Below are 22631 nucleotides of genomic sequence, written 5' to 3' on the forward strand. Positions count from 1 at the left end.
ATAAAAAATAAATAAGTATTAAGTTAAAGGTCATCATAACATGTAAGTAAAATACATCATTAAAATGTATGAAAACGTATGTTCAAACATATCTTGATATGAGTTCATAAGTCAGTTCTGGCAGAATATTTGTAGCCAACACGTCGTGCAAAGACCATAGGAGCACATTCACCGTTTACAAGTTCTGTATTTTGTTTAGGAAGGAAGTCCATCTTCTCCTTTTCATACCATCGAATGGGTGCTTTTACAGTTAGAGTTCTCATCTTTATGTAAGATGTTGTCTTCAGTTTCAATAACACATCGACAAAGACAAATATGGTAGGATGGCTAGCTTAAAACTGCTCGCACAGGTAGACACTAAAAGACTCGACACAATTCGTTGTTCTCTTTTCCTCGGGGTCAGGGGTGATGCCCAAATGCTTGGTGGAAATCTCAATTGCCACCCATATGAAATTCCAATATATAATCGGTAGACCTCATGCATTTATCTTCAGATGGAGCATCTGCAATTAATTCAACAAAGCATTCTTTAATCATGTCAGTTGGCAAGTAAGCCAAACCAAAGATTTCTCAATGAAGTTTAACTCATCCTTACTCGAGTCAACTAGTTATATCTAGTAAATTGTAGCTATACTGAGATCAGAACATTTGTTTTATTAAAAATTAAAAAAAAATAAAATATCACATATGTACATTCAAATCTTTATAATTTACCAGGTAAATTTGCGGAAAAGTAATAAATGCAAATTGCGGAAACGTATACTTTGAATTTGCGGAAACGTAGTATTGGGACTTTGACTAATTAGCGGAAATGCAATACGCCCCATAATTGAATACACAAATGTGTATATTAGATGTTTGATATTTATAAGGATGATAGATTTATGTATTGCCAATTACTTTTGATCTACATTACATAAAGTGATACTGTAAATTGTATCTGAAAGATAAATGATTAATGGATAAACAAGATCTTAAAAAATGAAATATGAATATATAAAAGGTATTCAAGTATGGCCTATAATTTACTTGATAAATTTCCAATAATCATCTGTAATTAACTAACAATTTAGATTAGTTCACTTTTTTATCAGGAATTTCCTTGAAACAGTTTTAAAATTTTAAAACTTAATTATAACAAACCATTGTTTATTAGTTTATTTCCCACCAATCATTATGTCTATTTTAGTCATTTGATTTTTTTTTAGAAGTAAATATATATTTTTACAATCAAGAAAGAATCCACATTTCAATAAAATAAGTTTTTTAATTAGTTTACGTTGAAAAATAAATTTGAAAATGACGTGTGTTAAAAAAAACTTTACAATTTTATCAAATGCACTCTAAAACTTTTAATCTTCAATGCCATATAACCTCTGTTTCAACTGACAAAATGCCCTAAAACAACATTTTTAGATTATTTTTGTTGGCACTTTAAAGCTTTTAGCTGTTGGTCTAAATTTATGTCTTACAAGGATAGTTGGTAGCATTTACTAGAAGAATTTTTGCATTTTTCTTTTTTTTTAAAACATGTTCAGAACCGGCAACATAATTTCGATTAGATATAAACTGCAGTTTAAATGAAATTGTGCAAATTTAAAGACCCATATTATTTGATTTGAGCTCATTTTATCCTCACACTGGAAAAGCAAGTTTCCTTCTAAAGACCTGCTGTTTAAATGCAATAGTGCTTTATAAATGTTCATTTTCCCCACCATACCTAAATATGAAATAATTCAAACTACTGTTCTAATCTTTCCTTGAGTGATATCCATCACTTTGATTATAATCCTTTTTACATGTTTTAGACAGCTTGGTTAAATAATGTATACATGTATTACATGTATTAAATGTTTTACCCTATAATTAATACAGTAGCTGTTTTTGTAAATGTAGTCCATCCTTTTGTAGCCACCATCATCTAGACTTAGATAATATCCAATAATAGTCATGATAGTATTTAGAAAATAGAATTACAAGCCAAATTAGAAAACAAAGAAAATGTATAATTTCATTGATACATCTATATAAGAAATGTTAGCCAACCATTGTTTATCAGGCACATTTTGTACCTGACTTAGCGCAGTGTATGAGTTACTGAGGTTTTGTCTTATAATATATTTGTTTGGTATATACATGATTTAAATATTAATTATTGACTTGATTAATTAAATTATTTATATTTTTTTCAGAAGCTGAAGAGGCACTTAACCATGAAACATGTGACTTAAAGGAATAGTGATAAAAACTAGTAAAATGAGGCTGTTACGATATCGCTATAAGTCAGCATGGATAGCTTTCCTGATATTATTCTCCATTGCTGGTGTTATGCTGACTTACAAACGTCTAAGTGACAGTCGCAGCGATGGAAGTAAGAAAAATTATCTGAATGATCTCGTTCAAGGAGGAGATATGAACTTTGCCCCTGTGAATCATGGGATGGACAAACCACGATATCCAGAGGTTGATATAATGGAAGTTCAGGCATTACAACATAATATAGAAAGACAAAAAGATAAATTACAAGCTTTACCAAAAATAGAACTTCCAGCTCTTGATTCAAACAAATATCGTAGAATCAAATCTTTATTAAAAAATTTATATCCTGCAGATTGGGGTCGAGCCCAGGATGCAGATGATATGATAATGGAAGTCAGTCAAGAACTTTATGACCTTGGATTTGAAAGTCCAATGTCATGTAAAGACATTGATGGACTAAGAATCTCATCTTCATTCCGTGTGGGAAAGAAAAAGTTCATTGATAGAGCTTTTGTTCCAGACAAAGGGGTGGAGGTTATTATGAAATCTCAGGCAAATGACCTTGACATCAAAGTGAAATGTTTACAGAGTGTTTATGATGCTGATAAATGTTCTATGATGGGAAATTATGGTTTATTGAGAGAGGTTTTATGGTTTTCTGTTTTAAAACATGATGGTATTGCCGATTTATTAGGTTATTGTATACGAGGAGACCAGATTGATCATCTCATTCATAAAAAGGGAGTTATTCTATTAACAGAACCAGGAATACCTGTCATGCCCTCTACTTTCAGTATTATCAAATTTCAGGATAGACTTAAGGTACATGTATGCTAGACTTCAGTCATTTAGTCTCTATTACTTTCAGTATACAAGTCTAACATTTGTCTAATGAAGGCTAAGGTCCAATATAAATTTTTGGGGTATAATTTGACATCCGATCAATGTAAACACATTAATATGTTCAAATTTTTTAAATGTGTACATAATGTACAGCAGAATCAAAAATCATACATTTCTTTACTAAAAAAAACACAATTTAGTTGAATATTTTCAGCTCATGCAAAGCAGTTTAGGGAATTAATACATGTAATATGTGCATTTTATGTATGACCTTGGTTTGTAGTACATGTATTGCAATACAAAATTTAAACATCAGATAAATAAGTTGTGTAAATTGTGTTTGTTTTTTGTTGTTTTAATTGTGGAGTTCCTTATTTATATTTAATATGTCATTTGTATGTAAGAAATTTAAACCAATTTATATATAAGATAATAAAGAAGAGGTATTATTTTTCTAATGTGAAAACTATCCACCAATACATTGTACATGTACATGTTGTACCAAAAGGTTAAAAAAGTAAAACCTTTAAATCTACATACAGGTCAGATTAGGACTTTCAAATGTGAGTTTGCCTAGATATGTTCTGTAGGATAAGTCACAAAAAAGAACATGTAAACCAAAAGGGGAATATTTGAAGAGACAAGTCATCTAAATTTTAAAGAAATTAGACATGTTAGATATGCATAACCATGATAACAGAAAAAAAGAGATTTTCTGATATACTAATAACTTTATGATCAATACATGTAGTAACCACAATTTATATTTGCAGTATGCTGTACAGCTATCGGAACTGCTCCACTTTTTGGAGCACCACCCACTTGGTAGCCTTGCCTTAACAAATACATATAACTCAGATTTTGTGATAGTGAATAATAAACTAAAGTTAGTAGATCTGGATGATGTGGCAATAGAAGAGAAAGCTTGTAGATTTAATGCAGATTGTAAAATTCCTGGTGCTAGTCAAGTCAGTAAGTTATTTGTGTAGTGTATATAGGCTAAATAAAATAACCAAACATTATTGTCTCAAAGTACAAATTTTATTTTACTTGTAAAAGGCATAGAAAAATGGGAAGGATATGAGGCTGTGTCAAACACACTTATCCGGCTTTTAGTCGGATGCAACTGCGTTTTTTATGGCAATGTATGGTTGGTTTTTTTTCAGTATTAATGAATTTGAAGCAAAGGACACAAAAATTCTGTAAATTGCATTGGAACTTAATTTATTCTAAAGTGAAAGATTGGCTGTATATATAGAGCTAAAGTTTATATGATCAATGCATTTTGACTGCTCAAATTTCCAGTTTATGAAATTAAAGTTGCTTGACCATTACCAAAGAAAATGATGAACAACAGTACTATTCCACACAAACATGACAAATTGACACAAGAGAATACTAAAACTAGTTTTGGATATACGATTACCATGATTACCAAATGATTTCAGTATACATACTTATCAATTATAGACTTTTGACGAGGTCAATACATTGTATATGGACCTGTTCAGATTATATTGATGAAGGACGAAGTTCGAGTGTTAATATAATCTAACCGGTTCATATATAACGTATTGACTGAGTGAAAGTCCTTATTTTCTATATGTATTTGATATATTAGAAAAAGAAGTTCAATAGATATAGGAAGATGAGGTGTGAGTGCCAATGAGACAACTCTCCATCCAAACAACAATTCAAAAATTAAACCATTATAGGTTAAAGTACGGCCTTCAACACGGAGCCTTGGCTCACACCGAACAACAAGCTATAAAGGGCCCCAAAATAACTAGTGTAAAACCATTCAAACTGGAAAACCAACGGTCTAATCTATATAAACAAAACGAGAAACGAGAAACACGTATATATTACATAATTATATAAACAAACGACAACTACTGTTCTTTCTGTGTAGTTTTAATTTGTTTTTTGCAAGAATTCATGTTATTAAAAATATAAAAAAAATTTAACAACTGCATAGCTTGTTGCATTAATTTCTTGTATTCTAATTAGCGTATGCATTTAATATAAAATTCTTGAAATATCCAGTGAAAAACTTTTATTTTTGTCTGTTGTGGTCGCTTCCTCTGTGGTTTTGTTATCATGGCGTCATAAATCTAAATTAAGTATCATTTTCATATTGACCACCAATATACATGAGATACGTATAAATAGAAACATTATAAAGCGTCAATATAAGTAAAAATAGAAACAAGGCGTCAAATACGGTAAAATAATTTTTGAAACATGTGATCGTCATATCCAATGAAAACAGTAGAATGCTACCCCATATGTTATATTATTTCATATGTTCCTTAATTACCTTACCTTTATACATGCTTGAAGTATATTTATCATGTTTATACATACTGCACAGATAAGAAGACAACTCTTTAATAGTCATGACAGAGGTCTTCAACTGCCAAACGGGAGACATCTAGGTCACCATATATCTCAACACTCTAGACAAACCACAGATTTATTCATTTAGAAAGAATCTTAGCATTAAGAAAATTGGAATGAAAACAATAAACATGTTATAGAAGGCGACATGCAGTTTGACTGAGTGATGTTTAAACATTGCTTTTATTTCAGAGGTAACATGTAGTGAGGCTGGGAAATGTGTCAACAGGAATGCCAAACTTAACTTGAAGAAGATGGGTCCTTTAATGTTTGAACAGATGTTAAACAATGCACCACCAGGCTATACTAGTGAAGTGAACAAACTAAGAAATGGCATTATAAGTATGACTATCACTAATGATGAAGTATTACAGAAACTGAGAGATATAGAGAAAAGATATGGTATGTATCAGTGCTTGCTTGCTAGCTAAGACAGATATTTCATACTATCAGTCAGGGGTACTACTTCATTTTGTACTTGTACAAGTAATTTTTATATACTTGAGGAAGTAAATATTAATATACTTGTATATTAAGTAAATTTGTAGGATACTTAAACAGGTGTATTTGATTACTTGTTTAGGTTAAAAAAAAAATGGGCTTAGTTGTGTCCCTTAGACATTGAGTTTTTTTACTTATACAAGTAAAAAAGTTATCTTATCTACTTTTCTTGAATTCTTAGGACTTCTTTTCTCTAATAGAATTTTTGATTGCCTGTCTTTTGCAGATGTCTTTACTAATCATTTAAGTGTTATTTCATGGACAATGAAAATCTTGTTTGCCTGTTATCTTCAGAACACTGCTCATTTACAAGCCCCAAGGGGCAATTTTTTAAGACTTTGTACAAATATTTAAGATCTTTGCGCATTAACCCTTTCATCCCTGACGTGGCTTTGATGCATCGCCTGATGTTGACACAATGCTGCTTCAACCCATCGCCTGACGTTGGCCCAACGATGCTTTGAGGCATAGTTTTTCGGTATTTTTAAAATCAGTTTTATGACAAAACGACGGTGCAAATGAAAGGAAAATGGACGTAGTCATTGAGCGTATTTTGAAATTTGTTTTCATGCTTCGTTTAGTGTAATCGTACTGTTTAAAATAAGAAAAAAATACTGTTGAAACGTCATTCACTAAGGGAGAAATTAATGGCGTCCTCCGTGGAGCAACTTGTGGTCAACATGTTCAACGGCCGTTTATTTCCATGTTATACGTCTTAGAAAAGGCCTTCTCTGGTGAAAAATTGGAAATGTTTATTCCGTGACCTCGTTTGTGATCATTTGCATATCATTGTGGATATTCCAGGGGGGCATTTAGTACAACATTTCTTGATTTCAGATTCGGATGTGCTAACCTTATTGTTCCTTTGTTATTTCTTCATTTGTGGCTGTAAATGGCCATGTCAAACATTTACTTAGTCCAAAAATGAGACAGCATGCAAGACTCCTTTTGAGTTTGGTTTTTCGATTCTAATTCATAAATATATTAATTTATTTAATTTTTTTTAATTGTATCACTTCAGACATTTGATAATGTGCAAGTCTTTGAACCTACACTCCAAGTATGCAGACCACAATTTTTAAAAGTCAAGTCACACTAACAGAAGCCCGGATAAAAATAAATTATGAAATACAAAAGCTAATAATACATGTGTATGTCCAGTCTTTTTTTACTTTGATATAAATTAGATATAATGGAAAAAGAGTTGATATTTTAACAGATTAAATTGTAAAGATTGTCGTTAGCTGGTATTGCAAAGTACATGTGGACATGTAGCAATAGAAAAGAACCATATTTTAATTATCTTTAATGTGAATGGAAAAGAACTTGTTCACCTCCAGATTAATTTGACCATGAAATGCACTAAAATTGGTATCCAACAAATTATAATGAATCCACAGTAGTCACATGCAATAATGAATGCAAATTTCCAAGAGTGACTTAAATCCCTTGCTATAGTAGGGTGTCTCTTTGGCTGTGTGGGATAAATAAATATGCTGCCATGTCCTGGTAGAATGGGAATGAAAATCTGAGGCCTTGTGTAGAAGGAATGTCATGCTCTGTGCACAATAACAACCCTTGAGGGATCAGTAGGTGACCAGTTGCAAGGCAAAATTTATGTCCATATCCAATATACCTTCATTTTCAAATGGCAGCCCAAATTTACTGACGGGTCATACTAAACAGGTTATACATGACCTACCTGTTGTATTTATTGTTAATTTGTTTTTTTAGTGACCATGCATGAACTATATATATAGCTATTTGCCACCAGACATTTAGCAACCATCAATCAATCAAATCTCCAAGACAATGATACACAATACAGTGAATATAAAAATAAGATGTGGTGTGATTGCCATTGAGACGACTATTCAACAGATACCAAATACCCAATTCTCTTTATGTCTTCCTGCAAAATTAAACTTGGTTATTGGAATAGCTTTATATATGTATTTGGTATGGGATTTGCTCATTGTTGAAGGCTGTACAGTGACCTATAGTTGTTTATTTCTGTGTCATTTGGTCTTTTGTGGAGAGTTGTCTCATTGTCAATCATATCCACATCTTCTTTTTTATAATATCTCCCTTTGTTTGTTTATAAGTTGAAATTTTGTTCTAAAAAATGAAAACTAATTTCTTTAGTAAAAACTGAGAAAAAAAATGAGAATAATGTATTATGTTTGTGATCATTAATAACAGTTCCAGAAAAAGAACCACAACAAGAGGAGAGACCTAGAGTTCAAGAATATGTTGTACAGAACAGAGACCAGCCAAGAGACTCAGTCAGACAACAAGAAATACGACAACAGGAGATACAGCAAAACAGGATCATACAAGATCAGGTATATCTTTACAGCAACAACTACAGGATAAGGTATTTAAAAAACAACATTGAAATGAACTCTCCATAGAAACAAGACCATCAGTTTGGAATTTGATGCAGCATGAGATAAAGGGCATACGATTCAGTTTTCATCCCATTATTTTTTTTATGAAAATTTCATGTAGGCTATTTTTACCAGATTTAATCCAATATATGTAAAAAAAAAATTATACCTTCATGACAGTCAGGGGTACTACTTATTCAAGTGATTTTTATTTACTTGACAAAGTAAAAACAAATATACACATATAAGTAAATTTGTAGGATACTTAAACAAGTGAATTTTATTTACTTGTATAGGTAAAAAAAAATATTGGCTGAGTTATGTCCCTTAGACATTCAGATTTTTTTACTTGTAGAAGTAAAAAAGTCATATTATCTTCTTTGATTGAATTCTTAGGATTTCTTTGCTCCAACAGAATTTTAAATGCTCTGCTCTTTGCAGATGTCTTTACCTATCATTTCAGTGCAATTTCATGGACAATGAAAATCCCATTTGTCTGTTATCTTCAGAACACTGCTCATTTACAAGCCCCCAAGGAGCAATTTTTGAAGGCCTTGCGCAAATACTTAAGATCTTTGCGCAATCAGTTTCATTGTTGAATTAATGAAATGGAACATTGAACTTTGATAAAAAAAAAATGAGCAAACCTGGGAAAAAACATTAAGGGCGTGATTTTACATAAAAAAACTTGAGGATTTTTGTGGGATTGTAAGAAAAATTTACTTATACTAGTAATTTTTTGAGAAAATTAAGGGGAGATTATTCATACATTATTTATTTACTTATATATGTATATTTTTTTTTACTTCTTCAAGTAAATAAAATAAACTTGTACAAGAAGTACCCTGACTGCATGATGATCATGTGTTACTTTTTGAGTAAAATGAGGTAGAAAGTTCAGATATTTGTCCAAAATTCATATTCCTGGACGTATCTTTCCTTTCGACAAAATTGCATACCTTTTTTGTTTTAAAAGATAAACACAAGCTTTTTTTGTTAAAATTATTTGTTATTACTGTTTTATTTAAAAGTTTTATAACTTAATGCATTTTGTTTCTACAAATAACTCATATGTATCAAATGTTCTTGAATATAGATTTTTTGCTGTGATAATTCAGATATACTATTAATTTAGAAATAATTCGGTGCATTTTTATCGCAATTTTATAATTTTAGACTAAAATGCAATTTTTGATTAATGAGATTATAACCCTAGCCTGTTGCATTTTACAATAAAAAAAAACTTCACAATAATTTCTGAATTTACAGTAAAATTTATTTTAGCAGCAACCATTGGAGATTAAGGACGGTGATTATGAGAAGGTAACACAGTCTAACTTCCCTGGAAAATATGATTTCCCTTGTCCCCTGTCTCGTGTAGCCTGGGGCTGTGTGGTAACAGTCAGAAGTCTGAAGGAGGCCAAACAGACATGTAACTCAGAACCTAAATGTCAAGCTTTTGTTCTCTTCACTTCTCAACCAGACGCAGAAGGTACAGTGTTTTATTGAAATAATTTCCGTGTCGCTTTGCCTTTTGATGTGTAAACAGTATACAACTGTGGGATATATGCATGACATAGGGAGGCAAAAGATACCAAAAAAATTAAAAAATAATTTGAAGAAAGACAATTTAATTTTTCTGATTATTCATGTAAGGAATTTATATTTGTGATTTCTTCTGAACTATCTTTCAACATTTCTGTATGATCAAGAGAAGAAAAGAAAAATGTGCACTCTTCTCACTAAAGATCTAGATACTGGAGTCTTTTCTTATCTGCCTAATGAAGACCTTATTTTTCAGTCTTGATGACAATGGTATTGAAGAACTCTCGTTTAGGTTCACCAGAAAAGAATGTGGGTGCAACTTTATTTCTGTATACACCAAGAGGTGAGATAGGACAAAGTAATCAGAATCTACAAGTAAGTTTACCTAATAAAGCTGTGGAGCAGAGGGCAGAAAGAAATGTAGCCAATGGAGAATCCAGTGATCTGAAACCTGCACCTGCTGATTTCCCAGAATGCAAAGCTCGTATTGATGACTCTGCAAAAGATGCTAGAAAAAGTAGAGAAAGACGACTGATGGCACATCTTGGATTGAAATGTGAGATTTTTTGCTATATCTTTTATGATATTTTGACATTGTGCTTTTAATTTAATACTGAAATAGAACAACAGGTTTAAACAGCTTTATAGCTTACTTGTAACACAATTCAATACTATTGATGTGTATAAAACTGCAAAATCTCCAGGAATTGATACATCTAGATTTTTATGCTTTACCTGTACCAAGTGTTTAAGTAGAATCTCCTAATTATGTTCTTGGTACAGTAGAAAGTTTAAAGAAGACTTGTGTTTGTATGATCTTTGATATTAATTATACAACACAAGCATTAACTTAATTTTAATTATTAGTTTTTGGGTTCAGTTGAAGGTTTAAAGTAGACTGCATGATCTTTAATATGAATTATTCTACACAAGAAATAAAATTAAGGTGTTACCTTAATTTAATAATTATTATTAACAGGTTTTCTCATTAAAAATGTCAATGAATTACATATGATATATCGATTGTAACATGTATATCCATAAGTAAATATTAAACATGTCATACATAAATTAGCTCTCTTGCTGTTGTTGGTAGATTTCATGAAACTTTGTAGTTAATGAAGATTTAATATGTAGTATCAATTAACATTTTGTGTAAAGATTTCATGAAATGTAGGCCAAACTGTATGAATATTTAAATCTTCCAAGATTTATCACTACCTTTTAAATGTACAAAATATAGTATAAAGTTGAGAAAGAAAATGGAGAATATGTCAAAGCGACAACAACCCAACCATAGAGCAGACAACAGCCGAAGGCCATCAATGGGTCTTCAATGTAGCAAGAAACTCCCGGACCCATAGGCGTCCTTTAAAGTGCATTGATCTAAATATTCTACACATTATATCAATGAACATTCAAGAAATTTGTCAATGAAATATATGCTCAGATATTCAAGTCACAAAATGATGGTGAACTCTTGTAAGGTGCAGGAACTTAATATCTATTCTAAAAATATCAATGATATCATTGTTAAAGTTTAGGAGTTATCTTCCTTCACATAAAAATGAAGTGGAATCAACAAAAACCAATGCTTTATACAATGCAATATTTAATTTTACTTCCTACTGATAAATTAAAGCAACCTTTACCCTTCAGTGCTTACAAGCACTTTGATTTGAGTCTTGAACTTAAGAATCTGGTGAGATTTTGGTTGCCCATTGTTATTTGGGAGGGAGTAGTGTTTCACTTAATAACACAATGTTGTACCCCTAATATTGACATTTTTACCTTTCATGTCTGTTTGATTTGTTCACACATTGTTGTCAATAGATGGAGTTTTATACGACTGATATAAGTGAGAGGTTTAGCTAGCTATAAAACCAGGTTTAATCCACCACTTTTAACACAAGAAAATGCCTGTACCAATTAAGGAATATGACAGTTGTTGTCCATTCGTTTGATATGTTTGAGCTTTTGATTTTTCCAGTGACTTTCTGTTTTAATTTTTTTTGTCAATGTTTAGTATTTTTGTGATTTTACTATCCACTAAGGTTCTTTATTTATGAATTGATTTTTAGCTTACACAGAAGCAGATTGGATCCAGAAAATGAAGTGGCAGAAGATAGTTAGCCACGAGGGACTGAACGATTTTACATCTCCTAGCACTGTTGGTGGCAGGTTTAACGTAACAATGATTGGATCTGACACAGACAGTAAACTTAAGAATGCCTTGTACTTGGCAGAAATTGGACCTTCTCAGTTTCATATTGCTCATTATATTGTTTATAAACTGGATAGACTTTTAGGGGTAAGTATTAAATAATTCAGAACATGAAAACGTATTCAGTTAAAACTACTTCTGTGTACTATGTACTTTGTCCTTGTCATTTTATTTTTATGCCCCACCTACGATAGTAGAGTGGCATTATGTTTTCTGGTCTGTGCGTCCGTTCGTCTGTCCGTCTGTCTGTCTGTCTGTTCATTCGTCCGTTCGTTCATCTGTCCGTCTGTCCCGCTTCAGGTTAAACTTTTTGGTCAAGGTAGTTTTTGATGAAGCTGAAGTCCAATCAACTTGAAACTTAGTACATATGTTCCTTATGATATGATCTTTCTAATTTTAATGCCTATCTATATTTTTTACCCATTTTCACAGTCCATTGCGAGTGGGGCATCCATGTACTTTGAACACATTCTTGTTTGATCTCTGAGTTTGGCTGTCCTTTTTGGTATCTTTTGCCCCTCTTTTGTGAAATTGGACCATCTCAGTCTCAAACTGCTCATCATATTGTGTACCAAATAGTACTTACCAGTTTGGGTAAGTAATGATTAGTTTGGGGAAGGTACTAATTAGTTATGAATTGGTACTTATATTTTTGGATATATATACGAACACATTACTATAAAAATAAGTTCATTTGAAACTTCTTCTGTGTACTTTCCAAAATTAGACCATGCTAGTTTCATGTTCCTCATTATATTGTTTATAAACAGCAAAGACTGTAATGGGAAGAAACTAAATAGTTTGAAGCAAATTACACAAAATACTATTCAATTAAAACCACTTACTTGCTGTTTAAAAAGAGTAATTTTCCAGTTTTTGGACAATAACTTGTAAATGCTTTCAGCAGTTTTCAAGAAACTAAGTGACTGGTTTTTATCTATCAATATAAGCTCCTGTAAGCATGTTAAGTGTCTGATATGTGATTGAGGATTTATAAAATTTCACTCGTTGAAAAAGCGACTGGTTCATCATGCACTTATGGCTCAGCTCTTTATTTAGAATAGTTAACATTCAATTGTATGAATGTATAACACCAAACTAACAGATCTTGCATCAGAAAATGATGTTTCTGATCATATGTATTCTGAAATAACTTGGACAATTTAAAAGACTATAATTACTGCATATGAAGCAAAGTTCACTTGAAAAATGCCTTAGCCAAAGGGTTAATGTTCCTGAGACCATAACAAATAAATCAAAATCCACAAAAGAAATATAGAGGAAAAAATTAATACTTTTCACTGATGGTTTTAATATTTATTTCATGAATATACGTTATATACAGACATACAAAGATGTGGTATGAGTGCCAATGAGACAACTTTCCATCCAAGTCTCAATTTATAAAAGTAATTCATTAAAGATCAAAGTAAGGTCTTCAACAAGGAGCCTTGGCCCACACCAAACAACAAGCCATAAATGGCTCCAAAAATTACTTTTCAAACCGGAAAACCAACAGTCTACTCTATATATAAAAACCAAGAAATGAGAAACAATTATGAACCACATCAACAAATGACAACTACTGAACAATGGATTGCTGAAATGTATAGTTTTGCATTCAAGGAATACAAACTAATAGTTTAGTTAGAACTAGAACGCAACCGTGATAACGCATGACCATGGCTGAACTCAATTATATAACTGTGCGTATGCCTTATTTTAGTATTGGTATTGTCATCTGATAAAAAACATGCCGATTATAAGATGCACAGTTTTCTCTGCTTTCAAAATCTTTCTGTTTGAACCTGTCAACCTGGAACCTATCAATTATTGGTAATATTAATGATTTGGAAAACAAAAGGGCCTGGAATGGAGTAGTTTTTATTTAACAATATACAGCAAAATTCTGAATACACCGTTTGGTGGTGCGCCTGTCTGATGCGGGACGTACAGATTAGGTAATAGGCAACAGGTGAATATATTATTGGTATTGGTGTGGGACTCGATCCAGAACTTCTTAATTATTGGCAATATTAATTTCGTGGAAAACAAATGGGCCTGGAGTGGTGTCATTTTAATCAACACCATTGTACTATATAAGTTATATATAAAGTCGAATTCTTTGATTCATCGATTGTACCCGATGACGGCTTACAAATTGGACCTTGTTATTTTAGTATTATAGATACTTGTAATGTTTGTATTTATTTATATTCTTTGACTTGTAGATATACCACACTCCTCCCAGTATAGTTTGGTATATGACTAGGAATGAGGTTGATATTGTTAGAGGTGATGATATTTGGAAAAATAGATTGGACCTTGTAGCTCCTCATACAGAAATTAAAGGTAAGGTCTCATACAAACATAGATTGGACCTTGTAGCTCCTCATACAGAAATGAAAGGTAAGGTATCATACAAACATAGATGGACCTTGTAGCTCCTCATACAGAAATTAAGGGTAAGGTATCATACAAACATAGATGGACCTTGTAGCTCCTCATACAGAATTTAAAGGTAGGTCTCATACAAACAAACATTGGACCTTGTGCAAAAAAATGTAGCTCCTCATACAGAAATTAAAAGTAGGTCTCATACAAACAAACATTGGACCTTATCGAACCACAGATAAAATATCACGTTGTGATTGGTTTAACGTCGTCACGTGGTGACCCCCTATGAGACCGTATGGGGTTAGTAAGTTTCATATGGGGTTCATAACGCGTTAATGGCGACGTCATCTATTAATGTTGTTGTGTTTCATTGTTTATTTTTTAACAAAACGCTGCAAAAAAACGTCCGATAAATTCGTTATACGGTTAACTACTGACCCCCTACGGCCTCACCCCCTATGGGGGTTCTCTTTATTCAGAAATTAAAGGTAAGGTTTCATAAACACATAGATTTGACCTTGTAGCTCCTCACACAAAAAGTAAGGTCTCTAACAAATCAACCATAGATTACACAAACAGATTTAGAAGCTCCTCATACAGAAATTAAAGTTAAGGTTTTATATACATACATAGATTAGACCTTGTAGCTTCTCGTACAGAAATTAAAGGTTAGGCCTCATACAAACATAGATTAGACCTTGTAGCTCCTCATACAGAAATTAAAGGTTAGGCCTCATACAAACATAGATTAGACCTTGTAGCTCCTCATACAGAAATTAAAGGTTAGGCCTCATACAAACATAGATTAGACCTTGTATCTCCTCATACAGAAATTAAAGGTTAGGCCTCATACAAACATAGATTAGACCTTGTAGCTCCTCATACAGAAATTAAAGGTAAGGTTTAATATACATACATAGATTAGACCTTGTTGCTCCTCACACTTAAATCAAAGGTAAGGTCCTACATACACACATACATTAGCCGTTGTGTTAAGCAATAAAAAAGGATGTGACAAGATGTTTCTTGAAATGATGGCATGGTTATATAAACATAATTTGTTCCAATTTCATGCAAATTTAAAAAAAAAATGATACCTACATTTTAGATCAAATTTAGGTTGTAGCCTTCTCCTTTGAAACAGTAAAGGTGGTACCTAACACTACAGGGAGATAACTCTGTAAAATCAGCTTAATGTTTTAATCACGTTGTATTGTTAAGGAAATATGAAGCTTCTCGATGATCCAAATTAGTGTTTGTCAAACTGCTATATTTCCAATATTTTTTTTCCAAGAAAGTGATAGGTTCAAGTTTTTTAAAATTTTTATATTTTTTTCAACAGGTCCAAATAAATATTTTGTCAAAATTTTATGAAAATTAAACGAGCCAAATAAATTTTTGTCAATATGTTGGGTACCACCTTAATGGAATGGTATGTTACAGGTATATTGACATGCCCTATCCCTGCAGTGCTGAAACAAGAAAACCTTCTGATAAATGAACAGCCATCAGTTGTCCAGGAAATAAAGGAATTTACTCGACAGGAGAAGATGCAGGTGGAATATGTCCTGTTATGGTACCTAACGAAGATTTATCATGTCAAAGAAACTCCATATGCTTACAAAGGTAATTTACATTCATATGTTTGTACTTATTTTGTATTGTTTGACACTCTACAAATCTTTTTTATAGGCAATATGTATTATGAAATAATTTTAACTTACGATTTCTACCATTTAACTAATTAGGAGTCTTGTCATGCTTATCTCATTGACTTGTTTTCAATTTTCAAAGAAAAACATTTTTAATTCGATAAAATTTGTCATTTCAAGGCATTAACTCCAATAACAAATTGCATCAGTTTTGTTATTGATTGACAGTAGGTAGATTTCAACATTTCTGCCATATAGTTATCAGATTTTCTCTAATGTTGTTTTCAAGACAAGACTTTTATCCCTATGATCTATTTTTATCTATGTTGACCATGTTAGTTGGCACACAGGGTCTTCAGAGATTTTTTAACTATATACGTATACCTCAATGACTAGATGACAATTATGGATTGGTTAAATTTGCCAAGTTTCTTTTGAGAAATTTTTGTAAAAGTTAACTAGATATAGGAAGATTAACAATGAGACAACTCTTCATCCAAATAACAATTTAAAAAGTAAACCATTTTAGGTCAATGTACGGCCTTCAACACGGAGCCTTGGCTCACACCGAACAACAAGCTCTAATGGGTCCCAAAATTACTAGTGTAAAACCATTCAAACGGGAAAACCAACAGTCTAAACTATATAAACAAAACGAGAAACGAGAAACACGTATATATTACATAAACAAACGACAACTGCTGTACATCAGATTCCTGAATTAGGACAGGTGCAAACATTTGCAGCAGGATTAAACGTTTTAATGGATCCAAACCTTCTCCCTTTTTCTGAAACAATAGCATAACATCACAACATAGAAAACCATACGATAAAATATCAATTGGCAGACTTAACTCAATCAAAAAACGTATGATTACATAATGAACGAATAAATTTGATCTGCGATATCTGAATACAAATACAACTGACCACAACTGATGACAATAATGAGTAAAGCATTTAACTAACACATTTCCTTTTAATTCATACAAATCTTTTACACCTTAGAATTGCACTATACATGTAAACTATATGACTTCTATCATGTATAAAAAAACAATTTACAAGATTGTTTAATAGTTATCAAAGGTACCAGGCTTATGATTTAATACGCCAGACACAGATTTTTCTACATAAGACTCATCAATATGCACATGAAAATTAAATCGTTTCAACATTTTCAGAAGATGAATTGTACTGTATATTATCTCTATTTATAGGACATATGATCCAGTTTGGTGCTGATGGTAGCTTCCAAGATTTAAGTGTTAAATTAATTCCATACATGTACAACTGCCAGTTTCCTAACATTGTATATAAAATGATGTCCTGTTTCAAATGTCATTATCCAGGAAAAAGTAAATGGTCAATATGTGGTCTTGGAGAAGAGGTATAGTAACACTTTTTATTTTAGGAGAGACACTATTTGTATGCTTTATATTTCCTAGAAAATCTTAGATGATTCATTCCTTGTATAATGATATATATAACATATATTTCTCTAATTATTCATCAATTTATCCCTTTCTGCACCCATTGTATAAAAAAAATTTAATCAACTTGTGGTTCGTTTGATCTCAGTACTTCATTGGTTAAAATCTGATTGTGACATCAATTTTTACTTGCTTTCCTCTGAAATTCCTATTGCGACAGCATGAAAAAAACGACCATGCCTGATGACGTCACATAGAAAGAACACATCTTTTTGCAGATCATTCAAAAAGAAGGAATAAGGTTGCCTGCATAATGTTATAAATTCATTAGAGAAACAGCTTCCACCACCAAATCTTGTGTAATACGATATTTATCCATTATCGGCAGTTAAATTATCAATTTTAAAGTCTTCGCCGATGAGGCTGGGACTTTAAATTTGAAAATTTAACTGTCTCGAGTGGATATATATCGTATTACACGAGATTTGGTGGTGGAAGCTGTTTCTCTGGGGGCATGGTTTCCAGTTTGGGTGCTGTATTTTACATCCTTGTTTTAGTTCAAAACATTCACTATTTAAACAAAGTGGTCCAAGACCACACTTATTTCGTAGCGCATTTCTATTATAACATAAATGAAAATTAAAAACGTAACCTGCGCTTTCTCAATAAAATGTTGTACTACTTTTGGGACAAATTATATAAAACTTCATCAGCTCTTACTCAAAATATGGACAATTTTATGTTTAGGGGGTCTTTGAATCTTTTGACAGCTTCCAGGTGCTAATTTTTAACCTTTTTCAGTTGGACCAAAACACAACTTTCCTTTAGAATTCTGGACCCAAATTTTTTTTTAGTTTAATTTCACCCACCTACTTTCAATTTGAGGCATAAAACATGGAAAATTTAATTTTGAAGGGGTATAAAAAATGATTGGCAAGTAACCCACTGTCAACTGTAGGGACTATATTCATGGACAATGAAAATCAAGGGAGGACAATTGTGGTCTTGGACTTGTTGTTGAAACAAGCTTGTGAAAAAACAAAACCAATAAACTGACCTACCTACAAAAACTGAGCTACCTTCTGTAATTATTTGTCAAGAAAACCTTAAACAAAATATTGTTTTAGACCCTATGACACACTGAATTCAGAAACAAAGAACACATGTGTTATTCTGTCTGCTATGTAAAAAACAGAATCATAAAAATACTGAACTCAAAGGAAAGTTAAAAAAAGAACCCTGTAATCAAATGGCAAAATCAAAAGTTCAAACACTCTGCACAAATTGAAAACAAATGTCATATTTATTACTTGGTACAGACATAATTCCTTATGTAGAAAATGACAGATTTAACCTGGTTTTATAGCTAGCTTAACCTCTTACCAGTATGATAATCACATGAAACAAACAGACATGATGGTTCAAAATGTCAAAAAATATTGCAGTCAACATCGTGTTCTAATCTTAATGACTACAAAATCAAACTCATATCATGAATATGTGAGAAAAAAAATGACATATAAAGACAAAGCACATAAGCAAAAAAGAAAGTCAAGAATACAAATAAATGATCACAACATAGCAACATTTGTCCACAATCATACCACTTCTTTTTACATGTGAGTATAAGTGCAGCCCATGATTTATTTGTTGTCTTTATAAGCTCACAATATATTTTAATTTGTAAATTACTTACCTCCTAATTTTGCTGCAGTCATATGCATTTTTAGCTCACCTGGCCCGTCCATCTGTGCGTCCGTTCCCTTCAGGTTAAAGTTTTTGGTCACGGTAGTTTTTGAAGAGGTTGAAGTCTAATCAACTTAACTTAGTACACATGTTCCCTATGATATGATCTTTCTAATTATAATTCCGAATTATAGTTTTGACCTCAATTGCATGGTCCACTGAATATAGAACATAATAGTGCTAATGGGGCATCTGTGTACTATGGACACATTCTTGTTGGCTTATAACTCAACAAGAATGTGTCCACAGTACATGGATGCCCCACTGGCACTATCGAGGCGGCTGGGACTTTAAATTAAAATATTTAACTGTCTCGAGTGGATATATATCGTATTACACGAGATTTGGTGGTGGAAGCTGTTTCTCTGGGGGCATGGTTTCCAATTTGGGTGCTGTATTTTACATCCTTGTTTTAGTTCAAAACATTTACTATTTAAACAAAGTGGTCCAAGACCACACTTATTTCGTAGTGCATTTCTATTATAACATAAATGAAAATTAAAAACATGTAACCTGCGCTTTCTCAATAAAATGTTGTACTACTTTTGGGACAAATTATATAAAACTTCATCAGCTCTTACTCAAAATATGGACATTTTTATGTTTAGGGGGTCTTTGAATCTTTTGACAGCTTCCAGGTGCTAATTTTTAACCTTTTTCAGTTGGACCAAAACACTACTTTCCTTTGAAATTCTGGTCCCAATTTTTTTTAGTTTAATTTCACCCACCTACTTGCAATTTGAGGCATAAAACCTGGAAAATTTGATTTGGAAGGGGTATAAAAAATGATTGGCAAGTAACCCACTGTCAACTCTAGGGACTATATTCATGGACAATGAAAATCAAGGGACGACCATTGTGGTCTCGGACCTGTTGTTGAAATAAGCTTGTGAAAAAACAAAACCAATAAACTGACCTACCTACAAAAACTGAGCTACCTTCTGTAATTATTTGTCAAGAAAACCTAAAACATAATATTGTTTAAGGCCCTATGACACACTGAATTCAGAAACAAAGAACACATGATTAAGGAAGCTGGCTTGTCATCTTGTCATGTTCTAGATTTTTTGTCAGATTTTCGGAATCCTCTGGTTTGATCCATTTGAATGACTTAAATAAATTTGCCTGGTGACCCCCATTTTTTTGGTAAATCTTTTACATGTATAATGATAAGCCATTTGTAAAAGTCTCATTAAATTTTAATTACTTTTTTTACAGTTTTCCAGAATTTCAACTTGTCAATGAGAAAGCTATGAAAAGTGAAGAGAGAACATTTTTCCGCCAAAATTACATTGGCTTATATATAGTGAAAAAAAACAATGTGACCTATATATTTTTTTTGCTCTTTGGATTTCTTTATTAATCCCCTATTTATATAAACTAGTGTTTTGAAAAGTTAATTACTTTGAAACTGGGAAGGGAACTCCCTTAATTGCGTTATTCTCTCTGCTTTGTAAAAAGCAGAATCACAAAAATACTGAACTCCAAGGAAAATTTAAAAAGGAAAGTCTGTAATCAAATGGCAAAATTAAAAGCTCAAACACTTTGCACAAATGGAAAAAAATTGTCATATTTATTACTTGGTACAGACATTTCCTTATGTTGAAAATGACAGATTAAACCTAGTTTTGTAGCTAACTTCTCTACAGTATGATAATCACACGAAACAAACAGACATCATAGTCCAAAATGTCAAAAGATATTGTAGTCAAAATTGTGTTCAAATCTTGATGACTACAAAATCTTTGTTGAACAAATTTTGCAAGACCTGGACATTTTGGCTCTTTCAAAAAATAGGGAAGGCTCATTAATCTAAATAACTGTTTATATTTTACAGGTCATGAAGCAGGTAGAAGAGGATGGATTTAACTTGTCAGATTTCAAAATTCATCAGATGACAACAAAGATTTTATCTCAAGTTATAAACGAAGCAGCAGCAGAAGTATTAGAAGCAGTAGATCAGTGTATACGATCACACAGTCGAGAAAAAGTCCTGTATTGATAGTTATTGTTATTGTTTTACATTGTGTAATACTATGGTTTGAAATAGTGCTTAAATTGAAAGAGCATCAAAAGTATTTTTCCAAATTTTCTTGAGCAAATGTTATATAAGAAATGGATAAAAAAAATGAAGAACAGTAAATGTTTGCCAGATTCATAGCAGCACATCACCAGGTTACTCAAAATTGTATCATTTGGCTGGATTTTTAAATTTTGAATGATGATTACTCATTTTTATTTTTAATAAATCATTTGAAAGCATGTAAAGAAATATCTTCCTCAAAGAATTTTACTTGTTTAATTTAAATGCTAGAATTTAACTTGTTTATATTGTTAATTGAACAATACTTTGAAAACTAGAATGGAACTTACTGATTATGTTAAGATAGCCTAGTTTACTCGTCAATATAAGAAAAAAATAACAACTGAAATTGATTACAGAATATGCTTAGATTAACAATATTTTAATGCACTCATTGGCAGATGTATATGTATTGTGTAATCTTGAAATTGCAATGGCTACCCGATTGCTCAAATGGTATCTGGTAACTGCAAATAGAAAAAGTTTATTTTTAACCTTGAATTTAATGACTCTCCTTTGTTGCTCACAAACTGTATCCAATATAGTTTATATGTTGTGATGTATAAACCCTGTAAATATGTATACTGTTTATTGATCTCATTGAAAATGAAGAAACCAAGAATAAGTATTTATTATTATGAAAAAAGAATATTTTTCTATGACTACTTTTATATATAAAAAGAAGGAATAAACATGAGGTGTAGTTTAGTTGTTATATTGTTTTGTAGATATGTATACTCTCTTTATCAAACTTGAAATGTTAGATATGAATTTGCATTTTTATAAAGTGTTATGAATGTTGTTGTATTGTATTGTTTGCATGTTTAATGTTGTTTTTGTAAAGAGTGGATGAATGAAATTATTTTCTTCTATAGCTTTAAGTTTTGTATATTATGTGTTATATATATTTTATGTGGATTAATTGACCAAAACTTAGAATAGAGATGGAGTGTTGATTATTTTTTTTTATATATGTCATTGTGTAAGTGGTCAAAGCTCAGATTGGAGACTTAATGGAGATTTTAAGTGAAACATTATATCATAGATTTTGAAAATACTGAACAAATGTTAGTCAATGCTTATAGTACCATTTATTGGTTTATTGTTTGTACTTTTTTATTTGTTTTTGAGCAGATATTATATCTAATGAGATTCATT

General features: G+C 31.7%; 1 protein-coding gene across 2 annotated transcripts in view; it reads left to right on the plus strand.

The window, feature by feature from the left end:
- LOC134728258 (uncharacterized) overlaps nucleotides 1-21752 on the plus strand; it is a 29502-nt gene extending 7750 nt beyond the window's left edge. Inside the window, exons 2-12 of one of the 2 annotated variants that reach the window (XM_063592802.1) lie at nucleotides 2193-3081; nucleotides 3876-4074; nucleotides 5695-5904; nucleotides 8206-8348; nucleotides 9678-9885; nucleotides 10195-10494; nucleotides 12020-12249; nucleotides 14394-14514; nucleotides 16003-16185; nucleotides 17432-17601; nucleotides 21228-21752. In XM_063592802.1, coding sequence (XP_063448872.1) covers nucleotides 2257-3081; nucleotides 3876-4074; nucleotides 5695-5904; nucleotides 8206-8348; nucleotides 9678-9885; nucleotides 10195-10494; nucleotides 12020-12249; nucleotides 14394-14514; nucleotides 16003-16185; nucleotides 17432-17601; nucleotides 21228-21392 — 2754 coding nt within the window. In that variant the 5' untranslated portion in view covers nucleotides 2193-2256 and the 3' untranslated portion in view covers nucleotides 21393-21752. The remainder of the gene's footprint in view (nucleotides 1-2192; nucleotides 3082-3875; nucleotides 4075-5694; nucleotides 5905-8205; nucleotides 8349-9677; nucleotides 9886-10194; nucleotides 10495-12019; nucleotides 12250-14393; nucleotides 14515-16002; nucleotides 16186-17431; nucleotides 17602-21227) is intronic. The other variant, XM_063592803.1, reaches the window with a different exon arrangement.
- Nucleotides 21753-22631: the final 879 nt, after the last annotated feature.

Source organism: Mytilus trossulus, chromosome 8 (genome assembly GCF_036588685.1).
Source record: "Mytilus trossulus isolate FHL-02 chromosome 8, PNRI_Mtr1.1.1.hap1, whole genome shotgun sequence".
NCBI lineage: Eukaryota > Metazoa > Mollusca > Bivalvia > Mytilida > Mytilidae > Mytilus > Mytilus trossulus.